Here is a 24,032-nt window from a genome sequence, read left to right as displayed (position 1 = left end):
CTCAACAGTGTCCAAAGCGGCAGAATATAAAATATCCTCAAGGCTGAAAGAGATAGCGTCATGAGCTTCTAGGCTCGGACACAAATCCTCACAAGCAAAATTGACTGAAGACATTCGAATGCATCCGAGTGACAGAGAAAGAGAAAAAAAAGTCTGCTCACTCTCCATAGCCTTGAGGTCATCATCAGATCATGGGGCAGTACTAGCACCATCGGCCAATGCATTGGTGTCTTTTTACCGGGCCTCAGGCAATCGTCACATCTGGGTGTGTTCCCATAGCATCACCCACTGGAGCAGCGTCTAGTGAACCAATAAAAGAGAACGCTGTTCCTTCAAAAAAATTCTAATAATTAGTATCTTGATTTTTAGTTGCTTTATCTTATTTAAAAATATGTAATTTCTAGTAATCTTGAATCCCCCTTAAAATGTTACTGACGCCCCCTGATTGAGAACCACTTCTCTAGCAGGAAAACCTTTTAAATTTTCCCCCTCCAGGAAAATGGACCAAAAATAGTATAGCTCCCAACCCATTCCCAGTCCAAATGTGTATGATTCTGTCCAAGAACTTTGTGTGTCATTTATATAGATGCCAAAAGTTCCCGTTAGCATTGGATGATGTTCTAATGTGGGTCTCTTCCTCACAAAAACCAAATGTTTGGCTTTGGAAGAATTCATTTTTTTACTTTTAGATTTAATGGGAATATGAATCAGGTTAGGTGTAAAAATTATAGTGTGCTGTAGCTAAAATTGGCTGTTTAGCAAAGTTATTGCAGTTTTTTCCACAATTATTAAGACATTTCTGGAAACCAACCATTTTCTCACAAATTTTTACACAAAACAAATATTTTATTTACATTGACAAAACCCCTGACTCTTTTGGCAAAATAAAAGATTCACTTAAAAATCATCTAAAACTGTACATCATAGACCCAGCCCATCAATATATAAAAACAGCAGAGCATCTCACCATTTTTCAAAGCTTCACACACAATTTTTAAAACTCACATTTGACATCTACATACATCTAACTTGTGGTGTGCTGTTTTGGTCAAAAACCTGACCTTTGAAATGTCACACTGACAAAACATGTAAGGAAAAGTCCATTCACAGTAAAATGCACAATTTCTCAAAAATAAAAAATAAAAAATCGGCAAATGTACAGGTTACTCAGCAACAGAATCAGTGTTCTCGTCACCTCTTCTCAGGTCTGGGTCAGGCCATAATATCTCATCAATGTCACATTATGTTTGCTCTTGTCAGGAAGCATTGGGAAAATGCCCTTGTGCGTCTTAGGCGACCGTGGATAGACTCCACAGACATATCACCGCAGGCATCCACCATTGCCTCCAGGAGTCATACACTCTCCACTTGCATGCTGAGGAAAAAAAAGAACCCTCAGTCAGATTCAGTAATGGGGAATATGCTAGCGAAGAAGAATGGTGAACCTGGGGTGGTCATTGAACCTGGCGTGAACCAGAGCAGACTGAATAAATTTCATGTTTTCCCAAATTACAATATATTGGGCTTGCTGCGGTTGCCATGTTGACGAATGTTAATGTGTAGCTGATCTAGAAATTGAAGGATGTGTGCTGTGTTGTATGGACCCAGTTTGGCATGGCAGTGATGTTGCCTCCTCTCTGGCCTGGAACATAGACTATAAAACTATGGATGTAGTATTAGTGATGTCACCTGTAGGTTTCTGAAGAGCATTTTTTTTACTTAATGTGGGCGGAGCCGTCCGTCGCCATTTTGGCAGTACGTCATTATGCATCACTCCCGGATAACCGAAAATGGGCAAAGAGGCGGGACATTTATTCATTATTTTATTTCAATTCCAAAAGTTGTTACTGAACATGGCTTGTCAGCATTGCAATTATCTTTTGTATGCACTCTATCATAGATGTCATCTTTAAACGCACTACATTTAAACAACGTTTTATTAAATTCATTACTTAACGTTGCTCACGCAAGTGGCAAAACATAGGCTATAGCATATGTTAAAATAACAAACATTTTAAAACGTACAATAGACAAAAACAGCCGACTCTCATCTTTTCTTTCATTTTTAAATCTTTTTACAAGAAATCCTGCTTGTCATAAAGAACTTTGTTTTCCCACCTCCCCGAAAGGACGAGTGCTATCCATTATGTCTCCTTGTTTACCTAAATTCCAGGTAAGGTGACGTTTTCTTTGCTTTACCCGAGGCAAAAAGCCATGTGTTGACTTTGAAACAGAATAGACTTTACATTTATATGTATCCATGGTGAAATTACTAGATTTTTGCATCAATACGTGTTCTTTTTAATGCGAACAATGCGCTGTCACTTTAATTCAGCTCGTGCAGCACAGCAAAAAATAGACTGGGTGCGAAAAACGAGCAACTCACCGCTGCAGACGCACTGCTCCTGGAACGCATTGCCAGACCGCATCCCGTGCAGTGTGAACACTCTAACCGGATAAAATGGTTACGGAAAAAAATTTGCAAACAGAGTATGTGTGAAGCAGACGCAAGTCACTTCCGTGTTGCTTTCAAGACAGGTTGCAGGAGGTTACCGCTTGGCCAGGAACTTGTGTGATGGCACTTTGACCAAGGATGTTGCGCCCTTTTTTGCGGCTTTTTATGAGATCGAATCTTTCCTTGTCAATGATGAGGTACTCACATGGGTTAGCCATGGCATCCAGCTCAAAGATCCTCTAAAGATGTCAGAATACTACAAGTGCTGTAGTGTACCACTGTACTGGAATGAAAGATTGTGTACTGCAGTTACTGTAACACATTACTATACAGTATTGTATTGATGTGCTGGATAAATGGGTCATTCTACATACTCTAAACACCTGTAAAGTATAGCAATTACCTTGGAATCGTTGTTCCTCTACTGCTTTCATAAAACACACAGAATATTTGCTTTGTCCTTATGTGGCTCTTCTGAATGGTTCTGGCGGAAATGCTGATGCTGTCAATTCATTGGAAGACTACCTGGTCTTCAACTATTTGGGTTTGAATTTCCCTCAAACATATGCCATTATTGACAATCACCATATTCACCAGGGCAGTCTTGCTCAGCTGTAAGAAGTCTCTGCCTACCTCCAATAGATGGCTAACTGCAAAAATGAAATGTATCTTTTGTTCATGAGAAGAAATGTATTATGGCCTACTATTTTGAAGTGACGTAATGACGTAAAGTGGGTGAGAATGAAGTGAAGAGTAAACTAGATGTATGAAGTTTTCTCCTGTTTTATGTTCTTTATTGCTTTTAAATAACTCCTGACAGGTATCACAAATTGTCAATGAGGATTAGGCATTTTTTCTCACTATCGTTGGTCACAAAGATGGCTGTTGCTAACGTGCCTTGCCTGAGTTTTCAGCATATCCAGCACATGACTGCAGATTTTAGCAAATTATCTACGAGTTATTGACGCTACAGGGGATGCCTGGCCGGACGAAGGATGGAGAGCTGTACTGCTTCACTGCCTTGGCACACAGGGTTGAACAACAGATTGAACAGATGACATATAAGGATGCATTAAAAGCCTACTTTGTGATAGTAGGCATAGTAGCTGAATGCCACGCCTTCCGTAAACTCTGTCAGACGCTGTTATACAGTATGTTGCTGCTTTGCGAGAGTGTGTTGTTTCATGTGAGTTCGGTACCATACCAGTACTGACAAAATTATTCATGGTCAGTTAGTAGAGAATGTGCTTAGCCCACGATTACACAAGCAACTGATCTTAAACTGGACAGAGCTGGTACGATAGCAAGCTCTGCCAATCTACTGCCAACTCCATTTCAAATTCCCACAAAGATAATGAATATATTTGACAGATTATCAAAAATAGTTTAACCATTCTGCATTTAATTACGTATGCAATGGACTTTTGTCTACATGTTTTGGGGGGTAATACTATTCAGCAGAGATGCCTTCCTCTTGCTCTTTCTATTGAATTTGAAGGTCCTGCTCTGGATTTGAAAGTTTGCTCTGCGATTTCTTCAAATTCGGATGAGGACCTATTGTCAGCCAGATCCGGCTTTGAGCAGCTGGATGTTGGTTATAATGAATAGTTGGTTATAATGTTGGTTATAATGGTTTCCAAGGCAATTTTAATTGTATGAGGAACTGCTCGAAGTCATGACCTGTGTGCCAAAGTAATCTAGATGAATCGATCATTGCCACTGTGGGCAATGTAAGGCTAGGTTAGGGCATTTATTTCTGTCAAGACTAAATACTACTGTGCCTTAAGGCTGTAGCCACCAATGCGATACTGTTAGGTTTGCTACACATGAGACCCTTTCAGTGGTAGCTAAAGAGCAGAGGGTTCCAATGGAATCCCCTTTACTTAAGGGTTAAATGCCAAGGACTTTGTACCCTTTCTATATGGAGGAGTCTCTGGTTTCTGACATCGGGCCCCTCGCTCTGGGCGATTTGCCATCACAAGACTATTACGACTGACGCCTCTCTTACGGGCTATGGGGCCATCCTAGACGGTCGACCAGCTCAGGGTCATTGAGAAGGCACTGCTTGTCAGAACCAACGAACCGCTAGTTCGAAGCCAGAGCCTAGTTTCAAATCGGTTCTTTGTGTTTCCACACCCAAAGCACCAGCTCCGAGCCAGGAAAAGTGGTTCTTAAGTAGCACCAAAACATTGCTGAGCTAGAAGTAAGAACCGATTATGTTTGGCGCTGGGGGCGGGGTCAACAAGACGAACACAAACTTGAGATCCGCCATTTTTGAAATGGCAGCTAATGGAGCTAACAATAATCTCCGTTTGTAATCTCCGTCTATACAAATTCCAGCGAACTGCATGAATGCGTTGGATTCGCTGTTTTCGGTGTTTTGATGCCGATGTAGGATCGTAAAGCCATGTGAATCAATAGTAACGCAACGTTTGCATTGTTGATAGAAGGCTTGTTCGCAGCGGTGCTGTGCAGGCTGATCGCCGTATGACAACGAGTCCAGCGAGAGCATACGACTCCTTATGCTTTCGATTCACTCATGCGTTTTTTTTAATATCATACGTGGATCGGTCTGCGCAGCGCCGATGCATCTCGAACAAGCCTGATGTGTGTGTGTTTCCCACTGCCTCGCTGAGAAAGATGAAACGTATACTGTGACCTGGCTCTGTTGTGGCTCTCAGCCAGTGGAAAAGCAAACGGTTCTTAGAAGGCTCCTCAGTCGAACAAACTATGAACTGGGACTAGCACAGGCTCTGAACTAGCACCCAGTTCATTCTGGTGGAAAAGGGGTATTTGTGGCACATACATTTTCTGGAGATGAGGGCAGTGTTTCTTGCTCTGAAACACCTCCTCCCGGACCTGTGGGGTTACCATATGCTGGTGCGGATGGACAACACGTTGTAGTGTCTTACATAATTCACCAAGGCGGGCTACGTTCGTGACCCCTGTTTAGGTTGGCGCAGCAGATCTAGCTTTGGGCTGAGGACAAACTGCTCTTCCTGATGGCAGTTTACTTCCCCAGACACTAAAATGTGAAGCAGACATCCTGCCGAGGCAGGGGCTGAGGCCTGGGGAATGGAGACTCAACTGGCAAGTGGTGCTGTTGATATGACAGAAATACTGTTGAGCGGAATTGTGCTTGTTCACCTCAGCCGAGTCGACCTAATGTCCCCTCTGGGTCGCCCTCATACGGGCAGCTCCATTAGAGCTGGATTCCATGGTGCAGAGAGACTGCGTCTCTGTACCCCTTTACCCCAATCACTCTGCTTCTGGGAGTTCTAGCCAGGGGACGCCAGGACAGAGTACGCTTGCTATTAGCAGCTCCATTTTGGTCAGCCCAGGTGTTGTTTTCGGACCTAGTCTCTCTCCTGGAAGGCTCTCTTTGGGAGATTCCTACCAGGAGGGAACTTCTGTCTTAGGTACGGGGGTCGATCATTCACCTCCAACCCGAGATTTGTAAACTGTGGTTCTGGCCCCTGAAGGGAACCAGCTCTAAGCTGATGTTGAGACCATCCCAAACGCTAGAGCTGCCTCTACAAGGTTGTGCTCTGAAGTGGCATCTCTTTGACATTACTAACGCAATTAAACTGTTACTTTCCATTTTGTTTGATTTTTAAAGACTGAAATTGAGCACCAGCACACATACACAAACCCTGTTTATCATAAAATTATAAAAACATTTCTTTTAACTTTTTTTTTTTTTCAGGAAAATGTATTTATAAATGGATTCCTAACATATATGAAACGTATTCAATTAATCAAAAGCACTATTAAAAGGCTAGCAGTTGACTGCTGCAGGCCAATGGCAAACTTTTTTTTTTCTTTATTACTCAGGAATTACTTCTCAATAAGGGAGTCCAATACATCTGGAATATATACTCAATTTACTACATTATTCATTCTTGACTATTACTCAAGAAAATTATAAAATGTATATTATTAGATATTATGAATACCAGTATGCATTGGAGGCTAAAATTAAATTAACTTTAAATTCAATATAAGATGCATGTGCTTGTTCAGTCGTGGCCTTTATAGATGTTTTAGAGTTTCAGTTCAAGAATCAATGTAAAGTGTGTGAACTGTCATTCTGCCTGGTGCTAATCATTACCTAGACTGATGGCAGACCAGTAGCACCGGGGCACAAGAGACAGACAGGTTAAGCTCCTTATTGAGAACTGATGCCTCTCTGTTCATTTGTACTTGTCTGCCTAGACATCAGCTTAATTGGAGACGATGTAGGTAGAGAATGTCCCGGAGACTATGTTCCCAGCAAACTGATCTCATTACGAACTTTCTTGTTGTCAAGTTGAGGTTACAATTAAAGCAATAATAGATACATCTATCAAACAAATACACTGTGTACCAGAGATAGTGCTAAGAGTATATGCGTGGTTGTATACTGATCTGTTAAGCATCTGTATCATCAAATTACGTTTACAGTCATCTGACAATTATGCCATTTGAATTTTTTTTTTTTTTTTATTCCACACAATAAATATTGAGTTACATTTGCATACTCAAATATATGGAATAAATAATCTTTTATGGTGAATTTCATTTTTAAGATTGAAAGTCTAGGTCTGAGAAAAGAGTTAGTGTCAAAAATAAATGATCAACGCATGGTTTCCAAGGCAATTTTAATGTTACCGATCAGGCATAACATTATGACCTTGTGTTGGTCCCCCTTTTGCTGCAAAAACAGCCCTGACCTAGTGCTGGGCGATATATCGCATGACATTGTTAGGCGCATCTCGTCAGTAAAGCCAGTTACTTGATTAGTAGTAAATCGCCATCACCTGCTTTCAGATAGAGCGGCATTGACTACACAGAGCCGCAGTTCACTGACAAGCTGAGCCATATCGCATTAATTATCACGGACGTATCGCCTGCGATAATTAATGCGATATGTCTCAGCTTGTCAGTGAACTACGGCTCTGTGTAGTAAATGCCGCTCTATCTGAAAGCAGGTGATGGCGATTTACTACTAATCAAGGAACCGGCTTTACTGACGAGATGCGCCTAACAATGTCATGCGATATATCGCCCAGCCCTACCCTGACCCGTCGAGGCTTGGACTCCACTAGACCCCTGAAGGTGTGTTGTGGTATTTGGCATCAAGATGTTAGCAGCAAATCCTTTAAGATGTAAGTTGCCTCCATGGAACGGACTTGTTTGTTCAGCACATCCCATAGATGCTCAATTGGATTGAGATCTGGGGAATTTGGAGGCCAAGTCAACACCTCAAACTCGTTGTTGTGCTCCTCAAACCATTCCCATTTTTGCTTTGTGGCGGCGCATTATCTGCTGAAAGAGCCACAGCCACCAGGGAATACCGTTTTCATGAAAGGGTGTACATGGTCTGCAACAATGCTTAGGTAGCTGGTACGTGTCAAAGTAACATCCCTATGGTTGGAGGACCCAATGTTTTCCAGCAGAACATTGCCCAAAGCATCAGTGCCTCCGCCGGCTTGCCTTTTTCTCATAGTGCACCTGGTGCCATGTGTTCCCCAGGTAAGTGACACGCACACACCCGGCCATCCACGAGATGTAAAAGAAAATGTGATTCATCAGACCAGGCCACCTTCTTCCATTGCTCCGTGGTCCAGTTCTGATGCTCACATGCCCACTGTTGGCGCTTTCAACCGTGGACAGGGGTCAGCATGGGCACCCTGACTGGTCTGCGGCTATGCAGTCCCATACGCAACAAACTGAGATGCTCTGTGTATTCTGACACCTTTCTATCAGAACCAGCATTAACTTCTTGAGCAATATGAGCTCCAGTAGCTCGTCTGTTTGATCGGACCACACGGGCCAGCCTTCGCTCCCCACGGGCATCAATGAGCCTTGGCCGCCCATGACCCTGTCGCCGGTTCTCCACTGGTCCTTCCTTGGAGCACTTTTGATAGAGACTGACCACTGCAGACTGGGAACACCCCACAAGAGCTGCAGTTTTGGAGATGCTCTGACCCAGTCGTCTAGCCAACACAATTTGGCCCTTGTCAAACTCGCTCAAATCCTTACGCTTGCCCATTTTTCCTGCTTCTAACACATCAACTTTGAGGACAAAATGTTCACTTGCTGCCTAATATATCCCACCCACTAACAGATGCCGTGATGAAGAAATAATCAGTGTTATTCATAGTTGAAAAAACTGTTTTTGTAATTCAGCCTTAAATGATATCTTTATGCAAGAGAAAACTGTAATTTGTCCACAACCATTTTAGAGTTTATTTTGTGATATTGATTGGTTGACTGTACTCTAAGGAGCACCCATTGGCAGAGGCGAAGAAATATATTAGAATTATGTCAGAGTTATGATCTGTTTTAGTTTTTTTTGTGTTCACTTTCTCGTTTGTTCATTTTCCTTTGACCTGTCCCTCGTCAATTAACTCATCAGCCTGCTTTATTTACCCTCATGTACTTGAGCCCTCAGTTTCAGTCTGTTGCTTGTCTTGGATTGTTTAATGTGTATTTTACGTGGTTGTGATCCCTGTTCCCTGAGTTTTCCTGTGCCATTTGGATTTACTTATTAAATGATTGTTTGCTCTGATAATCTCAGTCGGTGTGCACTCCTCTACAACCACTAACCGTGACAATGATTTAGTTTTAATTTGAGCCTTGGCCGCCCATGACCCTGTTGCCGGTTCTCCACTGTTCCTTCCTTGGAGCACTTTTGATAGAGACTGACCACTGCAGACCGGGAACACCCCACAAGAGCTGCAGTTTTGGAGATGCTCTGACCAAGTCATCTAACCATCACAATTTGGCCCTTGTCAAACTCACTCAAATCCTTACTCTTGCCCAGGATATTTGATTATTCTTGTATTCTCTTACTCTTCAATACACAAGGTTGCTTGATCATATAATTATAGGGCAAAAAAAGTGTAGGAAAACAGGTTTGGCGTGCTGTCCATGGGTAAAGTTTGTGTTTAAGCTTTTAGATTCACTTTCTTTTTCCCGATTTGTGAGTTTGTTGTTATATTGCATGCTATCTGTTTTTTGTGAGAAGTCTTGTGTTCAGTCTTATCAGGAAATTCAAACCAGCCTTATAGTACATTATACCAGTTCATACAAAGGCTACTTGGTAAATACATCAAATGAATTAGACATTAAATTATTTGAGTTATGTAAGAAGAAAGTAGCTGCAGTTCTCAGGTTTATCTTAAAGGAGCTGTATGTAGGACTGTGGCCAAAACTGGTACTGCAATCACTTTCAAATTACTGTTGAGCGGTGTATCCCCTCTCCCCCTCCCCTGACTCGAGGTTGCCAGCTAGGCTGCAGGATCCAGCAGGAACGTAGGCTGCTAGGAGCTTTCAATGGCAATTGAATGGCACTTAAGTGACAAGGTTTTTTTTCTTTCTGTTAATTATGTTTATGCTTCAAGAGCGATGTTTTGTGAAGTAATTATGAATCGCAAAAATTTACTAATGGCGATTAGCCAAAACTAATCGTAAATATGAACGCTCGTATGTGACAGTACATTCCCACATGAAAAAATACTATAGTAAAATTACAGCAAAGCTAAATAACATTAGCAATGGTCATACAGGTCAACTTGCAGCATGTTTTGTCCACTATATATGCGAAGAACGAATGAGGAATCATTTTTACCGAGGTAACGTTAGGCTACTGTCTCAAATACGTTTTCACATTGCAATAATAAGCGTGCTAATGTTGTTTTCCTCAGCGTCCCAGCATAATGACAGAGAAACGGGCTCTGATAATGCATTACTAATGCTAGCAATGACGACTCGCCTTTTTTATTTACCAAACAATTCCTTTATACCTTTTCAATTCAATGACCCACCTCCTCCATCTGCGCTAACGTTACTTTGCACGAACATGCATAACTTTGTTCGACTGTCATGAATATTTGAAAATGTCCATTTACATTAAGTACAAATTAGCCAAACATAGATGAACCTTACCTGTCCAGGAGAAAATTAGCAACGTTGGCATCAGTCTTCAAATTATTCTCCGTTTTCAGCCGTCTCCATCTTTCAAAGGCATCTCTTATACAAATCCTTGTTTTATTTCGGACACTGTCACAACGTTTTTCTGATTCATAACGAGGTTGTTTAGGTTTCGTAAAGTTAGTCATTGTTTATCCAAAAAGTTTGTAGCTGCAGCTGTGGTAACTAGAGCAGAGCTGGCCACCCGAATGCAGAAACACTACTGACTTCGTGATTGGTAGACAGGTGGAGGGTGGCGCTTCAGGCCAAAACACTACATGTCAACATCAACATCAGTTGAGGGCTGCAACTTCACTTTTAAAATGACAATATCTTGGCCGGACAACCGTTGTCAGTGATATAAGTATTTGAAATTAACATGATTTCTTAATGTCTAGTGACATATCAGGGCCATTTTATGATTAATTGAAATACATTTCTTACATACAGTTCCTTTAAATAGTTTTGTTATACGGAATATATTTTTTCAAAGAAACAGGGGGAGGGGAAAGCATGTCCTTTTCATAGAGGTGACTTAACATAGTGTTTGACTTTTATTTTTACTTTTGATGGCCTAATCTCATTTTACCAGGCCTCTACATATTACTCAAATTTTCTGCACTGCTGAAGCACAGCATATAGAGCCAGGTAGCCGTCAGAAGCAATTCTTAGACTGCATATCTCCTCTGGTGTATAAAGAGGGGTCTTGTTTTGACTTAGATTCTCCTGCTCTGTGTTTGTGCAAAAATAAGGAGATGATATTTAGGGAATTTAAGGACACTTTTAATTGCATACTAGAAATAGGATTAAAGTAGATTTGAACCATCTGGGTCAAACTTTCTGTTGAGGCACATGTGGATTACTGGAGACATTCCTAACCTAGATTGCTTTTCTTTTCTTTCTTTTTTTCGATTCTACAAAATGCATATAAATAAGAATTGGAAAATACAACTTGAGGGCCTTTTGATCCTCCTCTCATCCTGCCACTCAAGGGTGAGGGTTTTATCCCTTTTTTCAGGAAGGCAAGTCCTTATTAAGAATTGCCGTGGAGTTTAGCTCTATTGAAGTACATCCTAACTTCAGGTTATTTATTTTTTAATCCTTATTAATTTCCATAATGCTTTAATAGGGGGCAATTTTTATGCAAATTTCACTGCAGGACTGTTCTCTGATCTTACAGATCTTTTTGAAACTTTATGATCTGCCAAAGAAGGAAGCATTTTAGGCATTATACTGTAGGCATACTTTAGACAAAGGCTGCAAAACCGTTCTAAAATTTAAAAAAGAAAACGTTACAAGGCAGTGTCACACGCATCCATGTGTAGAAGGCGTTCCATAATCTATTGTGATAAGCTCAGTGGAAAAATCCATTAAAGATGGTAGATAAAGCAAGAGACATTATGGGCCTTATCATACACATGGCGCAATGCGACGCCAGGCAAGTGTTTTTTGCTAGTTTCAGCCCGACGCTGTTATCATTTTCACGTTGAAAAAATGTACTCGTGCCCATCTGTTCGTCCATGGGCGGCTGGTCTGTAAACCAGGTGTGTTCAGGAGCGTTGTTGGTGCGTTGCTATTTTGAGGAACTGAAAACAACTGCACCATTGACCAACAAACCCTGGTCTAAATTCAATAGTGCAGTATTTTTTTGTGTTATTTAAAGGGCTTGTTAGTAATATGTGTCTATAGGTGGTGCACAACACGCGTACACTCTGCTTATTACACAGACAGGGATGCCCAGCAGCACACACACATTTTTAAATATAAAAAATAAAATAATTAATCTCTGGAGAAGCTTTCAGTCTTTCCTTTCAGCCGTGTAAATACCGAATCCGTCATGGTGCGAGCGCAACTGACTTTTAAAGGGAATGGGAGATGAGACTCTGATTGGTTTATTGCATGTTATGCCCAAAACACACCCATGACTCATTAAGAGACTAATATTAATATTACTGATTTGACTGCACTGACACCTTCAAATGATAACAAAACTTGAACGGACTCAAGCTGAATCACAGCACTGTTATCTTTGCAGAGCTGCTTTACGGCAGAATTTGAATTTGTCTCATATTTAATGACGTTTGCGTCATTGATTCTGTAATTTTCCTGTTTATTACTGTGGAGATGCTTTTAAGCAATCGGCATTGTATAAAGTGCCAAATGTGACTTTACATGACATGTTAGTAACATGCTAACAGCAAACTATATTGAAATCAGTTTTGAGTTGAGTCTGTGTGCTTTCCAAAGTATTTGTATGATGCACAAAGTTACAGCCTTCCAAATCAGTCACTTAAGAGGTTCCATTTCAGTTAAGAAGCTGCAAAAACAAAGCAGTTCACTAAGTTTTGTAACAGATCCCTATGGAATTAGTTTAACACAATTTATCTTCCTCCTTCTCATCCTGGAGTTCCTGTGCATGTGGGTGCACAGCTAGCGGAGCGATTCAAATACAGTGATGTAAGAGCCCTGACAGGAATGTCGGCAAAAGCTAATTTGCAAAGTCAGACTCAATGACATAGAAACAATGGAGTTAAGTGGCTTTGAATGGCCCAACCAACCACACAAATGCTATTATTCAAATAATATGATGTCATGTTTGTGCGATGTAATGTTCGGTTTAACAGAAACGAGTAATGGAATGAAAGCTAAACCAATATCTTTACACACATTTTCAAGATACTTAAATGAGTTCCATTGTTTGTTTTTCACTGTAAACGAGAAATTTTTCATATTTGCCCACTGCAACAATCATTTTCCCATTTAGTTTTGATAGTGTGCTAAACTTTTTCACATCAAACTTGAATGTCATTAGGTTATGAAAGAAACAAGAGGACCCAGAAGAAATGTCTAGGGTGAGGCATATAACCCTGGTTCCCTTAGAAGGGAACGAGATGCTGCATGATGTTGACGCTGAGGCATGTGCGCTACACGCCAATTCGGATTGGCTACACTGTAAACCCTAATGTTTAAAATAATGTATTGGTTTGAGTAGAGCCAACTCAAATTAAAGTGCCCCTGTTATGGATTTTTGAAAATTTACTTTCATGTAGTGTGTAACATAGTTCTAAGTGAATGAAAACATCCTGCAAACTTTTAAATCTAAAAGTGCACCGTATATAAAGTTCTTGTCTCTCAAAAGTAAGAGTCGACTGTGAGTCAATTAAACAAATCGATTTAAAAAAGAATCCAAAGCCGCTTCGTTGTGACGTCAAGACGAAACATTAACATATTGCCCCTCCACTTATTGCGCGAGCATTGTATTTCATATTGTGTAGGTTTCTGACTAACTCATGGTATACTGTCTTACTGAAATACTACTGTAAATCAGCTGTGGGCTGCAGTATTACCTAAAACTGTGTCTATTAATGCAGATTGTCTGTCGTTCTAACTACTTTGAGTAAAGATAAAGGATGGAGCAAGATTTGTTTTGCAAACTTTAATGTTCACCAGTCATTCACGTTAGTGCTGGGCTAACATATGCGCTGTTATTGACACAGTGCCCGCATGTGCACCACAATAAATTAGACAAGACACACACATACACACACGGGTTTGTTGATGGACGCACAATTGTTAATGCTGACGTTGAGGAATTACAGTTGCAACGTCTCATAATGTACCTCAAACTGAGTAGCGGATCACTGAGAAACTCCTGCTCAAGGTTCGGGTTGAATAACTAGTTCTTCCGATGTTTCATCATCGATTTAGTCTCGCGCTGGGATTGGTGTAAAATCGACTTCATCGTTACTGTTTTTACAGTGTGTACTATCGCTGAGCTTTAGGAAGCCTCCGGATGGAGCTGGAGTTCAGTTATGGTAATGGGTGTTTGTTTCTGAAATACGCGCTGTATGCGGTAGACCAATCACAACAGACTGGGCCATCTGACCAATCAGAGCAGAGTAGACCAATCACTACAGACTGGGCCGTCTGATCAATCAGAGCAGAGTAGGCTCACTGAAAGGAGGGATTTAGAGAGACTTATTCATCCACCGAGTCGTTTGAGAAGCATTGAACATATTGTGCTGATGTGCAACGTATATTATGAGAAAATTATTATTATTATTTTTTTTTACCTTTGATGCATGTAAACCTGTTGTTGGAGACCTCCAAAACTAAATTAGGAAACTTTAATATAGCATAATTTGGGCACTTTATACAAATTAGTTCAATCATATTAACTTTTTTGAGTATTTAGAACCTTCTTTTTCTGTTGAGTTCTCAAAACTGACATATTTTTAGTAATCTGAATCGTTTCATTGGTTTGAGTTTTATTAACTTGTTTCTTTTAATCCAGACTGGGCTGGGATTTCTATGTCACAGCATGCTTTGCCATGACACAAGGGGACAGTAAATGCCAAAATATATAATAAGTGTTATATTATGTTTGTTTGTGCAAGATTAACGTTAAGTTGGAGATTTAGTAGTGTTTAATGTTTTGGTATGCTAGTTTAGAAGAGCTTCTGTTATGTTGGGTTTTTTGTAGGGTGTCCATCATGTGACGAGTGGAGCATGAGCTTAGTTTGAGAACAGATTTCTGTTAAATGTTTTATACACTCTAAAAAAAAAAAAAAGGTTCTATATGGCACCAAAAATGGTTCTTCGTCGTAATCATAGAGGAACCACTTTTGGGGCTATATAGAACCATATCTTAACATGTTCTGTATATGGTAGTGGTGCTATATAGCACCTTAGTCAAAGAACCGGTGAAGAACCGCTGAAGAACCACTGAAGCACCAAAATTTGTGCTATATAGCACTTAAAAAGGTTCCCCTATGATTACGAGCCAAGAACCATTTTTGGTGCCATATAGAACCTTTTTTTGGTGTATTGAGTGTATTGCTGTCCTATATAGTGTTGTGCTAATGCTACCAAAGCATTGTGTAACCAATTAGCAAGGTGGCATTTATTGAATTCACTAGTTAAATCTAGTCAGGTTTCCACTACTACAAATTTGAGACTACATTATAGTTAAATATAAGAATTAAAATGTATGGTAACAAAATAAAAATATGCAAGTTCTGCTTACTTAAACTTTAAAATTCTAAACATTAAAACATTGAGGCAACTAATTGCCACAATTTTTTGAGTCTTGCCAACTTATTCGGGTTTACAGTGTACGGCTGTAGGATGATGTCACTGGTGCACTGACATGCACTATAAAGTGCACCCAAACAATATGTCATTCGCTCAAGGTTGTCTGAAGTAAGAGGCAGCAAGCATGCCTTGAGTGTGGCAAGGAGACGCAGCGAGACATTTACATAACCCTAGACATTCCCTTTCCCTTACGTTGACGCTTATATACCCACTACAAAATCATATGTCTAAAAGTGGCCAATGAGCTGTGATTCCACACATGCTACATACACTCACACACACACTGAAGACGTTCACATTGCATGTTACTTACGTAACACTAAAATGTTTTCAATTGCTCATAGTCTTGAACAATCATAATTTACTAATTTTCATGTTGTTGTAAATAAATAGGACTTTCAAAACGAGTTTTGAAGAATGTTAATGCTGTTTTTTCCATATAATAAAAGAGTAGTTTCACCTTTCTGCTTTAAATTCTAGAATATTTATTTTGGGTAAACCTTTTTTTTTTGCACACAAACATTAAAAGCAGTGGCAATCAACATATATAATTTAGTAAAGTAATAAACTCTTTACACTAATTAGCAATTAACTAACATTGATTATATAAGCATACAGTGTTTCATAACTTTATTTTGATGGTCCACTTTCGACATTCCACTAATTATAAGTAAATTTGCATCTTCATGTCAACTACCAGTCATTTGAGTATTAGTAGACTGTCTGCTTAATATCTGCTTACACTTTATTTTGATGTAACACTCTGTTTTATCTGCTACTACGTTGGATATATTTCTCTGATATATTGCATTTTGGCCCTCAGTCTGATAACTCAACAATCGCTCAGGGGATCATCCATGGATGGATTATGCAAGACCAAGTTTTCTGGTCTGATGCAGAGTGCTGTTTGCTCCGATACAATACGATGTTTCTCAATCATTTATGGCTAGATGGGCTGGCTGTTCGTGTTTCTGTCAGTTTCAGCTCAGAGAGCACTGAAGCAAACAAAATATCTCATGTTTTGTTTGAATATTTATGATGGCTTTTTTCTGCAGCTGAGGTCAGAAATGGAGTGCCGTAAGATTTGACTTGACAATGATTTTGACCCAAAGCTTGCATGTGCTTATCCTCTGCTCTGTAATAACACGGGTTCAGCTCGACCAGGGATAGATTGGTAATCTGGCATACTGGGTATTTCCCCGGTGGGCCGATGCACTTTGGGGCTGATACAAGGTATTAATTAATCAATTAATTAATTAATTAATGTATCTATCCGTGCATGACTTGCCCATCATGCAGGGACAGTGGCCCATTGGTTTGTCTTCTGTATTGAAAGGCAAAAGCGTGAGAGAGCTAGACCTCCCCCTCCCCCATATTAGGTGTTTTTCAGGGGCCAACCCTAAAACCTTTGGTAGGCACCTATTGTATCCGTTGACGTTCTTCTTATTCTTCTGTTTCTTCTTCTGCTCTTGAGTCTATGGCAGCCCTAATTCAGTTTCTAATTCAATCCCTCTTGCTCCACCAATTGTCTAAATTTGCACTCACATTTATGCTAATAACTTTTGAACCATAAGTGCTAGAAACTAAATTTGCACCCTATGCCATCATTTTCCGCCATTTCGAATTTTCCCCAAAAAACTTTTTGTAACTCCTTCTAGGCCGTTGCTTTAGATTCGGTGCAGCATGCTGAGTCGACCGATACCCAATTCTCCCATAGCGTCCATTTTGGGCATTGGCCATTTTGAATTTTTTTGTAAAATTTTACGACGCATTGCTGTATTGTTGCGAAATTCTGAACGTGACTTTAGCTCCATGCCCTGACAGTACTCAAAAAGTTTTAAGTTATAATGAAATATCCAAAAATGCTAATTACGTGAATAAATTAACCTATTCCGATTCCTTGGGTCATGCCAAGAACATAGATACCAATTTTAACACAGTCGGCCAAACTTCCAGCCCGCCATTTTGATTTACTTTCAAAACCTACTTTTTCAAACTCCTCCTAGAACGCTTGTCTGATTTCCACTAAAATCGAATCATATCATCTTCAGACCATGCCGGCAAAAAGTTATAGATTTCGTGTCGATAGACAAAACTGTTTTCGTATACCGCAACAACACATTTGAGGCATGATACCAAAATGACTCTGAGAATGTATCTCTGCAATGCTTCGGCATATTGACATCTGTCATTGTTACCTTACTCTGACCACAAAACATCAATTTGGTCACAGCGCCACCTTTTGGTCGAAAGTGATGAAGCATTAAATCATATTCCTATTGACTGTATTTATAATTGTTCAGCCATTTTGCCTAAAATGATCTGGTGCAATTGGTCTGATGCTCCCAGCCATGTTGACATGACTTATTGTGTGTTTGTGCTTGGCCTGATAATTGCTGTCCACTACAGTAGCAAAACTCCACTCAGTGCTGCTAGCAACACTATATAAAGCCTCCACTTTGGGGTGTGTCTGTAGCAAGTGTCTTTAATCAATGTTTTTTTTTCAACACACACGCAAATATAATCATCATAGATACACGTGATGAAAGTTGGGAAGAGGCAAGCTTTGTTTTCATATGCCCTTAGTAAAGATTGGGTAAATTTGATAAACTTTTGTAAACCAAGCCAGTATAATCACAATGAAAGCATCCATACTGCAATTTTTAACATATATAACAATTGCAAAATGTTCAATGTGTAAACAATATGATTAACACACTAAATCCAGCATATTTTTTAATGCTCAAGACAGATGTCACTACCTGAACTTCACAGCATTTAGCTTTTTGTATAAAGAACTGCCCAACCTTTTGATGCTCTCGGCCACTGTCAATCCTTTCTCCGGTCTGCTGTCAATCCCACAATGCCAAGCGTGAAGCTCAACTTCCATAGGAATTAAAGGGGGGGTAACACACACGGTTTCAGCCAATCTCATGTTAATCTTGAGTACCTACAGAGTAGCATTGCATCCTTCATATCTCAAAAAAGTATTTAGTTTTATTAGATTTATAAAAGAAAGATAAGCTTTACCGACTCTTTCCGAAAACAGCCGAACCTCGTGGAGGCGTGCAGTGGGAGGAGCTAAAGACACACACACACACACCCCTATGACAAGCACACACACCTATGACAAACACATGCACTCACAATAAATGTGTGACATTATCCCTCCCTGGATAACTTTCTATTAAATATATGTTCGTATTGTTGACATTCAGTGTTGGGAATAACGGCGTTATAGATAAACGGCGTTACTAACGGAATTATTTTTTTCAGTAACGAGTAATCAAACGAATTACTGTTTCTTCCATTACAACGGCGTTAGCGTTACTGAGAAATTTTTTTTTGGCGTTACTATAATTGAGCTCACTGAAGCGGTTTTCATCCGAACAGGCTCTCTGTCAGTCGGACCTGCAACATGCGTGTGTGTGTGTGTGTGCGTACGTGTGCGCGGGCGCCAGCCATGCGTGTTGGGGGGTGGGTTGGGTGGTACACATAACTGATGATGATTGGTGGGTGGGAGACAAGGTTGAGGTTGATAGGTTGAGTTCACAGTCACACACACACACACACACCTATGACGCACACGCATATACACAGTCAGCAATGGCAAGTTCAACGACTTCAAAGGTAGCTTCCACGAACTGGAAGTATAAGCGCTACTTTTCCCTCGTTGAGGTGAAAGGTAAGAATGTTAACTTAACGTGCAGCTTATGCCCAGTAAGAAAGAGTCTCTCCACGTCGGTGGCCAGTAATTCTAATCTAATGAAGCCTCACATCATCATAGCATTAGTGGCTAAAAACCCAGGTGATAACGCGAGCTCCACTACCAGAGGAGTAGTAAAGTACTGATAATATTTACACAATATTTACACTATAGTAGGCCTTTTTGTATTTTTTTTATTTTTATTAATATTTACAATAATATATTGAATTTGATAGGTGTCTCTCACATTGTCCCACAGCAATAGTGTAGCCTACATTCATGTACAATGTTTTATAATAATAATCTATTCTATTTAGTGTCCAATTCATTCCTTTAACATATTTAATATTGGGGGCATCCAAGTTATTTGACATATTTGAACATTTGAAAAAAAAAAAAATAACATGGTTGTGTTGTGGCTTGATTTGGTTGTGGCTTGATTTCAGTGTGTTGTGGCTTGATTTTATTGTGTTGTGGCTTGATTTTGTTGTGTTGTGGCTTGATTTCGTTGTGTTGTGGCTTGATTTCGTGTTGTGGCTTGATTTCGTGTTGTGGCTTGATTTTGTGTTGTGGCTTAATTTTGTTGTGTTGTGACCTTGATTTCAGTGTATTGTGGCTTGATTTTATTGTGTTGTGGCTTGATTTCGTTGTGTTGTGGCTTGATTTTGTTTTGTTGTGGCTTGATTTGATTGTGTTGTGGCTTGATTTCATTGTGTTGTGGCTTGATTTAGTTTTATTGTGGCTTGATTTCGTTGTGTTGTGGCTTGATTTCGTTGTCTTGTGGCTTGATTTAGTTGTTTTGTGGCTTTTTCGTTGTGTTGTGAATTTAAGTTTGCTTTTTAAATTCCATTGTGTTGTGCACTACTGGGCCACCGTAGGATAGGAGAGAATATCTCATATATCTCATGACGCTCCCCTCAGATAGTAAATGTTCACAACTGAACTTGATCACATTTTACATCATTTATAATTCTTCACATCTTAGCATGCCTTGAATGATTTAACATGTTAAATTATGGATATGCAAGGTTTATAATGAATCAAGACACTGTTTGCTGTAGCTGATGGTTCACAACCTGGCACAGTTAAATTCATCCAACCATTGAAGAACAAATAATGAGAATTCATTTCTTATCATTCAAGAACTGCTTTACATTTTAACCCAGAATTTGCTATTGTATTTTGTGGCATCTGTCCAGACAACATCACAGCTGCTAGAAAATGTTCATAAACATCTTGTTTTTTTGGGTCACTATCTAATCAACTTAAGTTAGCTTTGCAAGTGTGTGTTCATTTGTGTAATGGTCTGGGATTCGCAAGATTATGCAGATAAGCTGGGACAGTAAGCTGTATGATTTCTTTCTTGTTTCATTACCTATGCACTTGTAGTGATGGCAGAATATGGCCTATTTAGGAGCCATTTTAATGACCAAGACTTCAGAACAACCACTGAGACCTCAATCACATGACCACCATGCATACATATGTTTTCATATCTGTCTGTTTCTCCCTCAGATGGCTACACCACAGATGATATTGAGTTTTACTGGCGAGGTGGCGACCATGCAGTAACGGGGGTTGAAAGGATAGAGCTTCCTCAGTTCTCTATAGTGGACTACAAACTCATCTCGAAAAACGTGGTGTTTTCTACAGGTAATACAACCAGACTACAGAACACTATAGGAATAAGCCAAGAACTAAAATACCTATATGATTAGATAAAGTCAAGTCTTTACTTGTATTAAAAGACCAGTTTGCAGCTTATTAAAATAGTAAAGTTGTGGTGGTGTTCTCAAATGCAAAAAAAAAAGTCCTATTCATCATACCCATTTATCACATATACACATATGCAGCTGGCTCTAGTGGGCAGTTTCTGCGTAAAGAATAAGCAACGCGTCTGGGTTTATGAACCCTCTCAATTTGGCATGGCTAGCGGTACCCTAGGCCCCAGCGGTTGTATGAATTAACCCTGGTCTGAGAATGAAAAACACATACACTAAAAACAAGACATAGGGTGTTCTTATAAGTTATTTAACAAAATGTTGTGTGACCACTTGATTTATTCATTGACTACATTTTCATATTCATAAATTTGTCATACAAGTCAGGAGGTTATCTGTAGATGCAGTCTTTGGAAATAATGTGCGGTTCAGCATGTCAAACTTCAACAGCTCTAACAAGCTTGCTTGTTTTTAACAAGACGACTTTGCTAGTTTCAGCCCGACGCAGTTATAATTTTCAGGTCCAGCACCACGTTGTTTAAATAGCAAATGCACTGGCACCCATCTGTTCGCCCATGGGCATCTGGTCTGAAAACCAGGTGTGTTCAGGCGCATTGTTGGCGTGTTGCTATTTTGAAGAACTGAAAACGACTATGCCATTGACCAATAAAAACCTGCTCTAAAGTCAATAGCGCAGTATTTTTTGTGTTATTTAAAGGGTGTGTTAGTAATATGTGCCTATAGGCGGTTGCACAACACGTGTACACACACAGGACGTGCAGCTGCACACACACATTTTTAAATATTATAAATAAAGTGATTCCTCTCTGGAAAAACGTTCAATCTTTCCGCCATGGTGCGAGCACAACTGGCTTTTAAAGGGAATGGGAGATGAGACTCTGATTGGTTTATTGTATGTTACGCCCAAAACACACCCATGACTCATTAAGAGATTAGGGACAACCCTTGTGGACTGACCGTTTTTTTCCGTCATTAAACTAGTAAAAGTGGATTCGGACTAAGTGCATCGTTGCCATATATACTTAAGACCATGCGCTCAGAACATTAAAATAGGGCTCAATAAGCGTAATTTATTCCTTTCAATTCAGTCTCATCCATCAATAGCGCAGTATTTTTTGTGTTATTTAAAGGGTGTGTTAGTAATATGCGCCTATGGGCGGGTCCACAACACGTGTACACTCTGCTTATTACACACACAGGGACGCGCAGCAGCACACACACATTTTTTAAATATTAAAAATAAAAGGATTTCTCTCTGGTGAAGCGTTCCACAATTGGCTTTTAAAGGGAAAGGGAGATGAGACTCTGATTGGTTTATTGCATGTTACGCCCAAAACACACCCATGACTCATTAAGAGACGAGGTACAACCCTTTTGGATCATGTGCCGGGAGCACCGACCGTTTTTTCCATTGTTAAACTAGCAAAAGTGGATTCGGACACGCCCTAAGTGCACTTGTGCCATGCGCTTCAGACAATGCGCTCAGATCATTAAAATAGGGCCCTAGGTGTTGACCAAGATGGAAAAACTTTCCTCGAATAGGATGTTTTATGACAATCTAGAATTAGGAAACAGTTCACCGCCCAAAAATGACATTTACTCACATTCATGTCGTTCCAAACCTAATCATTTGAACCTAATCATCGTCTTCATTACTCCATTATTTGTGCTATATAATTCTGGGCTGATCTCATTGTTTCTATGTAGGTATTCATATGTAACATTTACAGATAAAAAAATAAAATATAATCTGAATTACTCTCTCACAGTATAAGATAGTTTTGGATGAAGTATGGAGTAACATTTAAGTTTTTAATCACTGAAAATCCTGATGTACGCATTTCATTCGAGTGCACACACCACTGTATCAATCATTAATGAAGCCCCATGAGCATTTGCTATTACTGACGTCAATCATTTGTCGTCACTTTCCTTGACGTGGCACATTTTTAATGAGTGCAGGATTTAAATGCTAGAGTTGTTACTGAGGATGGAGAAGATCATTTGTATAAAAACTAGGGCTGTCAAAAGATTAATCGCGATTGATCGCATCCAAAATAAAAGTTTGTGTTTACATAATATATGTGTGTGTTCTCTGTTAATTATTATTTAAATATAAATACACACACAAGCATGTATATTTTTAAGAAAAAAATATTATTTTTATATATAAAACATTTATATTTATATATATATATTATAGATTATATAAATGTATATACAGTATATACATGCAAATATTTCTTAAATATATACATGAATGTGTGTGTATTTATATATAAATAATAATTAACAGAGTACACACACATATATTATGTAAACACAAACTTTTATTTTGGATGCGATTAATCGCGATTAATCTTTTGACAGCCCTAATAAAAACGTATGGATTCAGAAAATGTGCATTACAGCGCAATAATAAAATGGATTACTTTTATGATAATTGTGCAGTGTGTTTGTGGTGCATTTTATGGTCATTTTTGAGCCCATACCATATTCTAAGTTGCTACTCCATTGCATTTGTAGTCTAATGCTAATGCACTTTATTTCTTTTTTGGTACTTTATCATCATGCAGTAACACGCTGTTATAACAAATTATGTATTTGTTGAAACAGTCACATGGGCCCCGCTATGACATATGGCACAATTTTTTGTGTGATATCCTTTCCTGATCCCGTCTCCTGCTCTTCTTCTTTGTCTTGTCCTTTCCCTCCCTCCCTATACTGTCCCATTTTAAAGACAACATACATAGAGAGCGAGAGAGAGAGAGAGCGAGATAGATTTAATAAATATAAATGATCTCATTAAACTGCATATCTGCATATACACTCTTCAAATGTATTGGCATTGATGGTTCAGAACATTTAACATTCATGGAACCTTTCAATTCCATAAAAGGTTCTTCATACTGGAAAAGGGTTCTTAAGTTTGTTTTCAGAATCTTCTTTACACTAAGGGAAACATTTTTATTTTAAGAACTGTTGACTGAAAGGTTCCGTGGGGAACCGAAAATAATTCTCATGGCACTGATGCTAAAACACCCATTTAGAACCTTTATTTTTAAGAGTGTAGGTCCAT

At 39.4% G+C, this 24,032-nt stretch overlaps 1 protein-coding gene across 1 annotated transcript in view; it reads left to right on the top strand.

Annotated features, from left to right (window-relative positions):
• gabrb2b (gamma-aminobutyric acid type A receptor subunit beta2b) overlaps positions 1–24,032 on the top strand; it is a gene marked incomplete at its 3' end in the record, with an annotated part of 190,312 nt that overhangs the window by 145,607 nt on the left and 20,673 nt on the right. Inside the window, exon 6 of the mRNA XM_079834025.1 lies at positions 20,727–20,864. Within this exon, the coding sequence (XP_079690151.1) occupies positions 20,727–20,864 (138 nt within the window). The remainder of the gene's footprint in view (positions 1–20,726; positions 20,865–24,032) is intronic.

The sequence above is a fragment of the Gobio gobio genome (genome assembly GCF_949357685.1).
Source record: "Gobio gobio genome assembly, chromosome: 14".
NCBI lineage: Eukaryota > Metazoa > Chordata > Actinopteri > Cypriniformes > Gobionidae > Gobio > Gobio gobio.
The sequence above is the reverse complement of the archived record's forward strand: the minus strand, read 5'-3'. Positions and strand labels throughout refer to the sequence as shown.